The sequence below is a fragment of the Chlamydotis macqueenii genome, chromosome 3 (genome assembly GCF_036417535.1).
Source record: "Chlamydotis macqueenii isolate bChlMac1 chromosome 3, bChlMac1.mat, whole genome shotgun sequence".
Lineage (NCBI taxonomy): Eukaryota > Metazoa > Chordata > Aves > Otidiformes > Otididae > Chlamydotis > Chlamydotis macqueenii.
In genome coordinates, this window is record NC_141558.1 from 66,726,096 (window position 1) to 66,740,617 (window position 14,522).

At 44.3% G+C, this 14,522-nt stretch overlaps 1 protein-coding gene across 1 annotated transcript in view; it reads right to left on the reverse strand.

The window, feature by feature from the left end:
- Positions 1-6,695: 6,695 nt before the first annotated feature.
- Positions 6,696-14,522, reverse strand: part of SYNDIG1 (synapse differentiation inducing 1) — an 81,314-nt gene continuing 73,487 nt past the window's right edge. Inside the window, exon 4 of the mRNA XM_086744826.1 lies at positions 6,696-8,461. Within this exon, the coding sequence (XP_086600952.1) occupies positions 8,303-8,461 (159 nt within the window). The 3' untranslated portion in view covers positions 6,696-8,302. The remainder of the gene's footprint in view (positions 8,462-14,522) is intronic.

Genomic DNA, 14,522 nt, shown 5'->3' on the forward strand with positions numbered 1-14,522 from the left:
GGTTTGGCCATGGGTGACCCAGGTGACAGGACCTGGGTCAGGTCTCTAGGACCAGGACTAGGACTCTAGGATGCTTCTCATCACACCTATTGGCAGGTTAGCATCTGTAGCTGATGATATTCACTGTTCCTCAAAAGGGCTTGGGAGCAGGAGGGAAATGCCCCTTTTACTGTGCTATGAACTGAGGAATTTGTACCTTCCACGAGACCAACAGAGCACTGCACACCTGAGGAACAGCCTACGATCTGCAGCCAACCCAAATGAGGACACAGCTAAAGAGGGAGGGAATGATGTGCAATGGCCCCAATTCTGTGGGCCGTGCAGACCTTCACTGTGGGAGACAAGAGGAGAATTTTCTATCAACCCCAAGGGACTGTACAGACCTCACTGCGACACAGAAAGCTGTTGGATGGAGGCCAACAGGAAGAGGAAGGTCCTGCCCTACCTAGACATTGAGAATGGGGGTGATTTTTCTATAGACCATTTTATTTTAACCTCTTATGTGAGATTTTCTTGTTTGTCTAGTCCACCTCTGCTAGTCACAGCTGGAGACACCCCCAAAACCACTTGTTGTGGACTGAGGAGGTGGTTGAGCACAATGCTGTGTGACCATATCCATGCTTTAGAGATCTTTGAGAGAGCCTTTTCAATATTTGGTTGCTTGCTGTGACAGTCCAGCAGTATTTTTGCGTGCATGCTACTTCCTTTATGTCAGCATAGCAGTTGTACCTCTTTCCTTTCTGATCTCCAAGATGGCTCACTTCCTTGATGAGGCTGTTATTCTGTCATGGCTGTTAAGTTGCTCATAACCAAAGCAGTTTAGTAATAATAGAAGCTTTTGTTTCATGAATCTGTTTTTGAAAGAAAATCTATATTGCTTAGCCTGCATATTGACTAATTTGAGCATTTATTTATTTACTGTGATCAGTCTTGCCTCTTAAGTATGTCTCAAATGGGCAGAAAAGAATGAACATACCAAGACTATAGTAGAAATTCTTAATATATAATGGATAAACCAATTCTAGGACAGAATGAAGAAATTTTTCCCCAGTTCTAAATATGAGCCAATCACAATCCGCTGGGTGCTCAAACTGTCCTTCAGTTTGGGGGAAATTCAAAGACCGCATCTTGCCCTGAAGAAACCAAGCACATAGCAAGGCCTCTAGGTGCAGCTCTTCTGCAAAGACAGACCCTGTGGTCTTGTGTTGCTAACAGGCAAGTGTAATGAACTCTGAGACTAATGAAACCTGTTCTGCTGCAAACTGTGTGTATCATGGCCTGTTGTGCACTCTGACAGAAGCTCCACCACTGGTTGGGGCTTTTAGCAGCCTGAGTGTGTGTTCTCTGATGTCTGATACATGGTGCCCTTTCTCTGGGGGCAGTGATTGGGTACATCTCTTCTGTTGCACTGCTTCTTACTGTGACGTTTATAGGCATTTAATTGTATTAAAGATGTCCACACCCTCTGTCAAGTTCTGTTGAAAATAGTTACTAAATTTAAAAGTCCCTCAGGTTAGAAACACCCTTCAGCCAGCCATCATTGTATGCACCGATGCAGGAAGATGTTAAGGGGAGATTACAGAGGAGATGCTGGTTGCTGGGTACCTGTGAATTTCCCTTGTAGCTCACCAGGTGGCATTTCCCAAGCTGTGAAGGGTGCATGGCAGCCAGCCCAGAGAAGGTGGTTGCCACTGCTGCTGCCACAGGCAGGCAGGCTGGTGTCTGCCCACCAGCTCTTCTAGACTTGGTGTAGAGTGATACTCCCAAGCAGCCTTGCTATGCCCTCTTCTTGCCTCAGCAGGGAGCTCTCACAAGCTAGCCGTATGGTGAGTGTTGCGTGGAAGATGGGAGAAATTCATTTCAGACTCACAAAGCAATAAAAAATGCTCAAGGCTGGGAAGATTCCCACACGAAGGCTCTGAGAATCAATGGAGGTATCAGGGGGTTATGAAATCCCATCAGATGGCAGATGTAATGTGTAATTAGTCTCTGACCCAGCACATTATTTGCTGACAGGCTCTCTGTTCCCTTGAGCTCTGAGACTTTCACAAAGTTTTTTTTTCTTCCCTCTTAGTGAGTCCCCAGCACTCCCCATGCATCTTTTGAGGTTAATCCACAATGACATCCTACATTACACGATTAAGTTGGAGCCTTCCGACCCTCGACTTTACAGCTTGATATTTTTCCTTGTAGTAAATCTTAGCTATCACTACAGCTTGTCATCTTGTAAATATATCAGTGCCACTTCTTTGGCACCTCCTGACTGAGCCAATATGGGATGAAGGTCTCACTTCAGAAAGGGAGGGAAGCAATGAGGCAGCTGTAGTCTTCAGGAGACTGGCTTCTCTCCTCTCTCTGGGATGGCAGAGCTCTTTTGTAAACTAAACAGGATCTCCCTGTGTCCAAACACAGGAGGGCAGAGCACTCTGCTACTGCAAAAGTGATGTTTATTAAAAATAAAGTTGCCTTTAAGCCTTGAGAGAAGCATAAAAGGAGCAATGTCTTCTGAATAACAGGTAAGTTTAAATGGCAAGTTCAAGCTGAACTGAATGACAGGTATGTTAATTCAGTTTCAAAAAGTTACTTTGAAAAACGAAAGCACCCAGACTCCTTTTCTTTGTGTCCCTCCATAGATAAGTAAGCTTTCAAGCTTTACCTGTCAGTACTTCCTCCTGACTTCTTCCAATTCATCGTTCACAGCAGATGAATGATCCCTGTCTCTCCTCCCTGGTCACACAACCCTTCCTTTCCCAAAGGAGGGCTTACAAACAGAGAACAAACATCAGCAACAAGCAGCCAACAATGAACAATGATTGTCTGCAGAGTGCTTTCAACAATTGCTGACATTTCATAGCCAGTTTTGAATGGTATGGCTCTAAACAGCAGGAGTAATTGCTGTAGCAATTTATAAAGATATTTCTCTATCTGACTGTGATTTCCCAATTCATATGTGTTTGTACACTGTGGCATAACTCAGAAATACCAACATCATCTGGGTAAGGCAGATGCTCATACTGATCTTTCTGCCAAATGTGCCTGAGCACACAATAGGAAATTCATGCCAGATTTATTCTGGCTGGGGAAAGACAGGTGGGATCTGCTGTGACACAGAGCTTATATGTGGAAAGATAACACGATAGCTTGTTTTTCCATACATCTGAACCAGTGTGGAGCCTGTCAGCTGATGGTCTGTAGTGGTTTGCAGCTGGTACTCAGAAAGCAAAAGCTGGTGGTGTGGTTTCAGTTGCAGTGTCGGTCACACAGGCTGTTCTCTGTCAATAAAAGGACATGAATCTCATGTGGCTGCCCAGTTTCAGTGCTGTGTTTCCAGCTTAAGCAACAGGGACTTGTGATCTCATTTGCGCACAGACCCTTGTCCCTTCTGCTGCTGAAAAAGGCTGGAAATCCCCCCATGTTGTTTGAAAAGCTGATTCCTAACTTTGCCAGCCTAAGGTTTTCATCAACATCAAACAAAGTCATAGGCAGCCCAAGGCGTCACTTTTACTTTTGATTCTTGCTGTTCCTCCTGCTCTCAGATATCTGATGAGAGCCCAAACCACGTTTCACTCAGCTCTTTCTAGCTGGGCCTATCAGGATGGCAGGAATTTACACATCGCCCAAGCTGATGTGGAAAGAGGTATTGGTATGCAGTAGCAAAAATTATTTCCACAGTTGGCATCTTCTAGGAGTATCACTACAGATGGTGAGATATATAGCACACCCAAAACTGAGGTAAGCCTCTCTTTCTTCAGAGAGGACATGTATGCATGAAAACTTGAGAGCACTTGATATTCCCTCTGTGTGTGTGTGAATGTGCACTGCCTGCTTGCGAAACTGTACGTCTTTGCAAGGTCACTCCAGTCACACGCTCTGCTCCTCCAGCTCTGCAAGGGTCAATCCCCTCTCTGCCAGGATGGCCCCGCTGGGGTGCTGGCCTGAGGCTGCTAGCCCAGGGCACACCACAAACCTACAAGAAAGTTTGCTTCAGGTGCACAGGTAAGTCTGTCTCTGCAACAGGCTGCTTCAGTGTCTCAGACAGGTGGTAGTTTACAGCTGTAACCTTGTCCCATCCAGCTTCAGAGGGCCTTGCTCAGCAGAAGCTCAGACTGTAGCACTGGTGCCACTGGTACTTTCTAGTCTTCATGTCGTAGATCTTTCTTTAGAGGATTATCTCTGGAGCTATCTCTGTTCTGCTGGCCAGAGATGCTGCAGCAGGCCATGCCAACATGACTCACCTTAGGAAGAGACAGGTCCCTGTTCAGCTCCTGGCTGACCCACAGGCCTGGGTAAATCACCCGTGCTGCAGATATTCTGCAAACCGGACCCATACTAAGGCATGAAAGCTATCAATGTGAACTTTATCCCCTTTTCGGGTCCAGACCTATCTCCACCTTTAGGTTCCCAGCTCACCTCCCTGGATAGCCATGCCAAGTGCCAGCCCCATGTCGCACAGTCGGGGAACCCTGGGGGGTTCCTGGAGACATGCAAGCCTGCACGCCCCAGTTTGGGATGCTATTTTTAAGGCTAGGTACAAGGGCCTCGATGGCATTTTTAAGGCTGCCCATCTGGGAAAGTTTCTTCTAGCTCCAGAGCTGGCTTTTGCTTCTCAGGTCTATATTCAGCCTGCACACTCATAATCAAAAATCATAACGCAGACCCCTCAACCACAAGATTGGTTTAAAAATAAAGTTATTGTTATTGTTGGGCATATATAATGACTTTAGAGCCTTGGTACTTGCTTTCTAACTTTTTGAACTCCAGGTTGAATTCAGATTGGAGCTAGGAAATATTAGTTCCTTTCTTTTTAAATGAAAAAAAAATGCATTTCTTCTTCAATACCATGTGCTCCAAAGTTCAGGCTTTGAGAGAAAGACCTAATTCCCCACAAATCATGCTGACATAGGGAAGAGTACATTACACATGGTAATCCACTTCCTTGACTGTGTGGTTCTTTGGGCTGATCTGTGTGTTAGGGACAATGCACAGGAGCCTGTGGTGAAAGCCATGTCCTAACTGAAATGTGTTGCCTTGCCCAAATTCAAGCTCGCTGAGCACCTGCATGTTGCAAAAGTGAATGTATGTGCTTACAGGACTCACTGCGCGTGTCACCGGGATTTAGGGGCATTTAGGGCATTCACACCGGGGTAGGGTGGTGTCCTCAGAGTGCCAGCTTGAATCCCGATCATCATTCTTCTTCCTTGTGATGAATTACACCCAACACACGCTTCTATCTGAGTTATCTAGCAAATGGATTAGTTGTTGGCATGTGGTGCTCAGTTTTAGGGTCTTGGATAGGGCTTATAAGGCCCCCAAAGACTCCCAAGGTGGTGATGGATAACAGGAGCCCATGCTCCCCAGCCTGGATGTCACCCACGGCTGAGTGAGACAAGAGCTCTGCTGGTAAAGCATGGGGCTTTTTGCTGTGAGTTGATCTTTCCCATTGACATGTGGCTTTCATGGACCTCCAGCCATGCACATCACCTACCCAGCTGATTGGCACAGGAGTGTGAAAGGGCTGCGTCTCTGCCCCATAACAGTGTGAGACCGTAGCCTGGCTACCAAGGAGCAAGAGGTAGAGGGAGATGATACCCACGCCTGAATGCACAGGGCAAGCTGGCTCTGCTGAAGCTCTCAGGACTCTGAAGTGCTCTGCGCTGTACCTCAGACGAGACAGCCATGGTGGTACTGCTAGGAGTACAGCTGAAGATGATGTGCCCCATGCTGCTGCACCTCCTTTTCTCCTCAGTCTTTGTGCTTATTTTAGATTAAAAACAAATGGGAAAAGGCCCAGATGGAAATCTCTTAAGTTAAATAAATAATCAGCATTTCTAGTCCTTGTCTTTGCTTGTTAGATAAGGGCTTTCTGAGCCTCAGACAAAGTTTTCTCTCAGACAAGGCATTACTACATTATGAACTGAGGCAAAATAAGATCCAAACTCAGAAACATGCTTAACATAAGTCTAGGCTTAGCACACATAAAACCTTGTGGTCCTCCAAATCTAGCAATACTTCACCCTTAAAAACAATCAAGAAAGAAACTTCCTGTTCTTCCTGAATGGGAAGAATGGTTTTAAATGGGGCAAATGTGAACCAAAGTGGTCACAGCCACCTGATTTCTAGGGGGAAGTGAGGCAAGGACTGCAACACACATCCCAGGTTGGTTTTTAAAGCCATGACACACTGCTTTGGAGAGTCTGCTGTAAGCACCATAGCTAGAAACCCTGGAAAAACAAGGAGGCAACAAACTGTGCCCTTGTCCCTCACCTACTCAAACTCGGATACTGCGCACTGGGGCAAATACAGAGTGAGGACTCTAACTTGCCCACTCACTGCTGCCTTACTTCAAAGGGAAGGGGCTGCTAGGAAAAAAAAAGTTGAGGAGGAAGAACCACAGACTGACTTTACCTTAACAGAATAACCTGGCCAAAGACCTGCATTTACCGGGCCCTCAGCTTTAGCGGTGGCTGAGAACTGATAAAGATGTCTACAAGTACATGGCTAGTCTCCAGGCTTAGTTTGAAGCCTAACAAATCAATGCAAAGGAAGAATTGTCAGTGAATGCATCAGGCTTTTAGGTCCAGGTACAGTGTGGGATGATCCATCTGGGTACTTCTCCAGGTAGCTGTACTGGGGCAATTTTCCCTCAGTCTAATGCTTCACATCTGTCCAAAGAAAATGTCACACGGAGCATCAGCAGCTGTATACCATGTGTTTTAATAAACTGTATAACTAGCAGAAAAATAGTTTTGGATGTGTTTGTCCTCCTCCCCCTTAAAATAAAAGAACTCAAGCAAAAACCAAAATGACACCAACCCCAAAACAGAAGAAAAAAATTGTCCCATGGCAAAGTTGACACACGATACAGAGTTGGAAAAAAAAGGTCTTTGATGACATTCTTGTGTAAAGAAATTATGTTTGTAAACCACAAGGTAGTAAGTAATAAAATGCTTATTGTTTTGATCAGTTTCTCTCTCTCTCTCTGTGTACATATATATGTAGATACATATATATCTATGCTGATACACCCTTGGTGGGATGAAATGGCACATCTGTAAGACAAAAAAAAATAAAAGAGTGACTGTGGGGAAGGAGTAAAGAAGAAAATAAATGTATCATTTCAGTCAGTGAAGTAAGGATAATGCTCAGTTCCCTTACAAGGTGCCATCACGCTGCTTATTGAGGGACATGCTTGTGTCTCCACGGCTATGCTGTCTCCCTGGTCCATGGATGAGCTGTGAGCTTGTAATCTGAGTGGTCTCCTTCACTGCTCTGTGCATGAGCAATACCTCAGAAAATGTATGAAGCATTCCTTCCCCTGGTTAATTCCCATGCTTTACCAATTTAAAATTGATTAGTATTTCAGTTTGCATTTTTTCCCCCAGGTTTCTTGCATTGACTGCTATGCAGGTCTCCACGGTAAGGTGGAGAGATATGCCACTGGAATGTGCCATTACCACGATGTGACTGGATGGAGGAATTCATTTTACAGTGGATCCCATGCTACTTCGACCTCACACTCAGTCTGTGGAGCCAAATCATGCAGTAACGTCAGCTGTTCTGCACCGGGTGGGCCTGTGGGTCACATCTTAATCCAAAAACAAGGATAGGAAAGAAAAATATTTTTATTTCCTTTTCTCCTTCCATGAAAACCTACCCACACAAGAAGAGTAGGCAATACCATTCTACGCTGAGGTCTCTGTTTCAGTCTTAGGCAAATGAGTCCTGCACTCAAAAGAAAACATATTCTTCCTCCTGTTGTTATATTGCTCTTTCAGAGAACCAGCCACTGTCCATGCTTTCCCAGATCTCAGTGCCGTGCTTAACAAGCAAACTAAGCACAAGCTCATGCTGGCTGCAAAGTTCAGGCGACCAAGAAGGTATTAAGAGAACAGCTCATTTTGCCAGCTTCTTGTAAACACCATATTGCAAAGAAGGCAAAGGCAAAACACCCCTCTCCACACCTCCCCCAACTGCCTTCTTAATTTTTTTTCCTTTTTCTCCCTCACTTTCTTTTCTTTTTCTTTCTCTTTTTCACTCTCTCTCTTTCCTTCTTTTTTTTTTTTCTGTTGTATGGGGGTTCATGAAGAGAAGCAAGACTTGTGCATCACAACTGATGGAACTATCCCCATCCCAGCCAGCAGCTTCCCACTCTACAATAATGCACAAGCCCATCTTATCCTGTACCTGCCCCCAGAAGGTGTTTGTTTGTCTCTTCATTTTTTTGTAAAATCATGCAGTCTGATCTGCTGGGGAGTTCTGCAGTGCAGGTGCCGGGTGACTGGTTCTCCCCCTTTCCTGAGGCTCATAGGTGATTGTTTTTGGACAGGTAGGCAATAAGAGCCACAGCCACTCCAACGTAGATGCCAGTTCCAATTGTGATGGACAGGACAGCCAGGAAGAGTGCTCGCCGGGAGCTGGAGCTTGCACGGTGAAAGTCCCCCTTGGCTACTGCTTTGTTTGTCTGCAAGATATACAACAACAACAATGCAATATATTTATTTGTTTCATCTGGAAAAGAAGATGTGATGCTCATGTCTTGGCTGACAGATGATCCTGGGACATGACAGTAAGCTGGTTGGAAATCAGATACTTTTTTAGTTGAATGAGGTTATTTGCACAATTTGGATGATGATGAAACCAATGGCATCTCAAGTGGTGCTTTTAAGTGCCTTTAAGCTTAAATATATCCTAGGATTTAATACTGTGCATCACAGCTACTTTGGAGATGGCTTGTCCTCCCCTTAGAACATGGACAGATGGGCTGTGAGCCAAGGCTCTGCCATGTGGCCTCCAGACACAGCTGCAATCCTGCTTCTGTAAGGTGGCTGGATTCCAGCCTGGCCAGGAAAGGTAACAAGGGAAAAGCCCTTTAAAAGTGTCACTTGCACAGAAATGCTCTTCCAAGTCAGGTGACATATTCGATCTGTTCTTACCTGGACAAGAGGGGCTGAATTCTCCTTCCCAGCGCAGTGCTTTTGAGCATACTAACTAGGTGGAACAACTGTCCCAGGTTCACCACCACAGAGGGGCCAGACACCACCAGTTACCTTGAACCCACCTCAGGCCTGAGCTTTAGTGCAGGACAAACACCTAGGTAACCAGAGCTAGTAGAAACTCTTTCAGCCTTGCTTCAGATGAACACTTAGGCATATGAGCAGGGCAGTTCCCTCAATTATCCGAGGGATGACGCACATCCTTAGCAGGGCCATTGGTGCTGAAGCCATGGTCTTCTCTCTTTGGGGTGGTGCATTCAGCTGAATGTGTCAGCTGGAGGAGGACTTTCCATTTTGATGGTGTTAAAGTGGCTTTTGTGTCTCTTGCCATGGTTCCCAGCAGCTCAGAAGACTAATCCAAAGCTCTGGTAATTGTATTACTTCTTCTGTGTAGCTTTGAGTACCCAAGAAAGTGCCTCGAATTCAACCTGATCAGCTGGAGTTCCCAATGTTATATGCAAAGCATTTAGGCTTGAGCACAAAGAACCTCACAAAGTTACAGCTTCTAAGTACAGCTGTCACTAACGAACACGGAAAGCAGAATCACAGCTGAGTGGGGATTGTTTCCTGTGATGATCCCACAGTCACACTGACATCAACGGGATGGCCACTGCAGAAAGCTACATCTGGAGTCTGAGAAGTATTCAAAGATCAGTTCTTCTAACACATTTTCCAGGCACCTCTGAGCCCAGGAGTGAAGGCAAAGCAAAATCCCTGCTCAAAACAGACAATGGAAAGCTAAAATTGGACAGGACTGATCGATCCATTGACAAGACTACCTAAAGTAATTTCAGTGGGTCTCAGTCTCACAGCGTGATGAAAGGAGGACATCATTTTTATAAACCATGGTGTGATATCAGCAGGGTCACCAGCAGGCAGTGACACATCTGTCATGTACAAGAAAAGTCTTGTAGAAGCATATGAGCTCCATAAGTTCTGAGACAGCCTTTGTTCCCTCATTAGAATGATTGAGGAATTCGTAATGCTTTAATTGTATTTCTCCACAAATACTCGATTTGCTGGGACACTTTCTGCTTCAGTGTCATCTATTGCTCTATTTTTGTCTTTTTTTTTACTATCTTGCTACTCAGAACAATTTACAGCAGCCAAATGACAAGCTTCCATGCTGAAAAAAGGCTTCTGGCCTTTCTGTCAATGACTTTATTAGGAGAACTGTCTCTTCTCATTCATCAACCTAACATTTTAAGCATAATGCCTTATAAATGTTTCAGGCAGAAACAATGTCAAACAATACATATTAAAAGAGAGAGAGAGAGACTAGGCTGCAGGCAGGAGGAAAACGATCATTTCAAAACAGCAGCATATAAACCACTCCCAGGTTTACACCTAGTGTCAAAGTCCTTTAGTTTAGATGGGGAAGGCATCCTACTCATTTTGCAAAGGATATCCAGCCAGGCCTCTCAGCAGGGTGACCAGGGATTACATGAGCTTCTTGTCTGGGACCTCCAAACACTCAGAACAAGAGCCCTTTCCAGAAAAACGCCCAGGGCTTTGGGGATCGTGGAAATATTTCTTACAGTCACTTAAAAGTCTTGACAAGGAAAGCAGAGAAAGCTTTAGAAAGAGTTGGTCACTGAGTTCTTCTCAAAGATTTTCTTCAAGGATCTGTTACCCATCACAGCATTGATAAAAGGCTTGAACAGAGAGGTTCCTGTTCACAGAAGTTAGGTTGGATTTGTCAGACGTAGGTAAATGCACGGCACTGAAGCTATTTGAGCCTTTGGATCAACTGAGGTAAGCAGTTTCAACCCCCAAAATGGAGGCAAAGTTTGAAAGTGCTGGAACATTTCAATTTGACATTTCTGAAATGTCGCGTTATGTTACGGAAAATTCTGCAACATTTTGGGCTGACCTCTTTTGAATTAAACTTTATACAGTTTCAAAACAGTATTTTTAAGCTTAAAAATAGATGGGAACTGAAAGGGAAAAGAAACCATTAACCAAAATGTCAAATAATCTGAAAACCTGACAGTATGTCTCAATTGGGTTCAATAAAAGAGGTCGGATTTACCCAAAATGATATGTTGAGCGACCCAAAGGGATTCGGAAGGCAGATTTGGCAAGCACTGGTAGCATTTTTCTGATATGATCTTCAACCTAGTGACAAACCTGCTCACAAAGCACAGCTTTTTATCTTGATGAACTCTTTGAGGATAGCCCTGACCTTTGTGAAAGGAAACATTCAAGGCCAAGTTGGATGGGGCTCTGAGCAACCTGATCTCGTTGAAGATGTCCCTGCTCCTTGCAAGAGGATTGGACTAGATGACCTTTAAAGGTCCCTTCCAGTGCTAATTATTCTGTGATTCTATGATTGGATCTATGGTGAAAATCCAGCTTCTCATTAAAATGTTCAGTCCAGCCAAAACCAGATGTCTTGTATTAGTCACGTGCTGCCAAAGAGTTGCTGAATTTTGCAGCTCCTGTTACTATGGTACAGCTTGATTTTCCTTGAGGAACAGGTCTGCACTTGCCTAGAAGTTCTAGTTTCCAACAAATTGCCTAATCTGTGTGCATATTTTGTGACTTAGCAAAATCAAATCCCTCCTATACTGAATTTTGAATGTAGAGTGCATTGGTAAGGGCATATGGGAAGGACAATCTTATGTTCGTCCTTTATTCCATTCAGAAAGGTTTCCATTGAGACAGAGAAACCACCAACACAGAAACCATCCTCCATCAGTCCAAGACTAGTCTGAAATGCTTTACTTATCACTAAAATTTTTTTTTAAATATTCCTTCATTAGCAGAACCATCCCATTACTTCCCAATGTCAATATATGCAAATTACAGTATTTCTGCAGGTTTAAGCTGAACAGATCTGGAAAATAGTTACTATACAAAATGCAATTGAGGCCAATTTTAATAGGCTAGCATCTGGCAACTAATAAGCAGTTTTTCTTGATTTGTTTTTAAACAGGGATCAGATCTTTGGTATCTCAATGCGTTTTGAGGAAGTCCCTTGGTTTTGGTAGCCATCCAACAGCTTATGACCCAGCTCATTTGATGTCTGACACAGAGAAGTGACACTCGGTTTGGGAGCTTCCACACCAGGGACGCCTGTGCTCTAGCAAACTCCATGTGGGAAATGATGATGATAAAGGTCTTATGTGGATCAGAAAGCCCAGTCAGACCCAGTCTTATCAGCTTTTCCTTGGTGTGGTAGAAGAGGTGAAAACAATAGTCATTAAACCTAAAAAGAAACCAAGACATCTGAAGGCAGACAGTGGTCAGGCTGTTTGCTTGTCTTCATAGTGTCTGTACCTCGGGTACTGTTAGCTGAAAGATAAAACTTGTCTACTTACAAGGACTGACCTCCTAAGCCCACAATCAAACATGGCAGACAGACAAGCAGACACAATGATTCAAGTCTCCAGAGCCAAAATAGGTACAAGTACAGACAGCAATATCCGTTGTAGACCCTTCTTGGTAATCGTTGCCAGCCACAACGCTGGGACCTCAGGCATCAAAACAAACTCAGTCTTTCTTTTTGACATGTTCTGGAGTCAAAAGATAAATGTTTTCACAATGCTGCTGTGGTTAAAATTCTTCAGAAAAAAAAAAAGAAAAAAAAATCAATTTTAGCTAATTAAAAAAAAATAGGTAAAAATATTGAGTAAGGAATATACCTCACCAAATTTGGTTAAAAATGAGGTCACATTTATGGTGTGCTAGTCTGCAAACCACTGCAAGGTAGGATGTGTCAGACTGATGCTGTCTCCACTCTCCCTTGAACAGCCTCATCCTAGATGGCCACAGTGCCTGTGATTGACATCCACTGATGCTCCAGTCTACACAGAAGTCTTGCCTGAGTTGACAAATTCCCGCATCCATCCAGGCATTTCTGCTCAATTAGAGGTGCAGATGGGGTAACACGCACCACCAGTGCCCTTGCCAAGCCCCTGGGGCTCATGTGCCAAATGGTACAAAGGCACTGATTGTCCAGCCATTCACACCCCAGCCTGGAAATGGATTTCTGGGAGCTCCTCTTCACAGGCTCAGCTCTGGACTCACTGAAGCAATATTTGCTTTTGTTACTTCTTTGACTTGAAAAGCAAAGCCTCAGCTATTAATATTACTGGGGTGAATACTTAGCTGGTATTAGCTAGCCCATCACGCTTGACTCTGGAGGGCAGTGCAGCCTGGACTGGTGCAAGAATGAAGATCCAAATGCCCTACCAACAAAAGGCTTGGTTCACTACAGCCTCTTCAAGCTAAGTGTTTTAATTTAAGTAGTAAGGAATACAAACAGCTATTCTAATGGGCTTAAAAGTGACTGCAGAAATAAGCAATTTTCCTAATCAAAATTACATTATCTGTGGAGTTTTACAGTACTTCTATTCATTCACTTCTTCACTTCCTTAGCAAGACTGTGGCTAGCAGCCAGATGACTGATGAACCAATTTAAGACAGTCTTTGGGCAGCTGTGGGACCAACAAGTTTGATAAACAGAGCAGGGGACAAGTGCAAGACATGGGATGAAATGTAAGTGAGGGATAATTCAGCACATAGCACCAGGCAAGTTCCCTCACTGAGGAGCCAGAAGATGAGATTATTGCAAAGGGTTTGTATCCCTGGCCTACCCTTGTCTCTTGGTTTCCCTTGGTCTGTGTCCTCTGGATGCCCAGAGACGACTATCAACTTGCCAGCTACTGGGCGCGGGTTGTGATTAAGGCTGTGTACTCCAAAGCTGAAAACAGGAGCTTGAGCAAATACAGTTCCCAAATCAATCCTCTCTTTAGAGGCTTTGGAAGTAAGCCAGGAAAGTGAGGAGGGGCAGGGGAAGAAGGGGTAAGGGGATTTGGAAGGTTTATATTACTTTGTTTAACTAACAAAATGAATGTCTTGTTTAGAAACACTTTCAAGGAACTTCCCTGGAGTTTCCACTTGAGCTTCTGCAAAACATATTCATCATGTCTCTGGGCTGCATGTTTTATAGGCTGAGGGAAGATGAATACTGCACCTCCACAGCTGCAAGGCCAAAAAATTCTGCTGCATCCCACAGTGACTCATATATCATACTCACAAAATACCTTCTCGTATGCTGTATCTGGAAACAAGTAACACATTGATCACAATTATTAATCCTACCTCATCTCTCTGAGGCTGGAGAGCAGCAGTGGCTCCATGCAGGAGGAGAAGAGGGTGTCCTGACCCCTTTGGTCAGGTGCTGGGAGAATTTCTTCTCACTTCATGGGAAGAAATGGCCAGCAGGGAGCAGGGATGCACGGAGTCTATGCAGTCACTGGCCAGGCCTTGAGTCTTACTTCTTCAAGTGGCATGCAAAAAAATGCCACAGAATGAGGAGCAACTCATATAGCAAATGCTTCTGCTCCCATATCTTCTTCTGTCTTTCTTCTAGTCAAAAGCTCTGGCTACTGTTTTTAACTTGCCTAAGTTGTACTTCTGCTGATCTCAAATTTCTGGGCAATATCTTCCACCTTCAGACTTACACCACTTATTTTCACTGACAGTGAGAAAAAGACTCCAGAGTCTTTTCTAAAGATACAG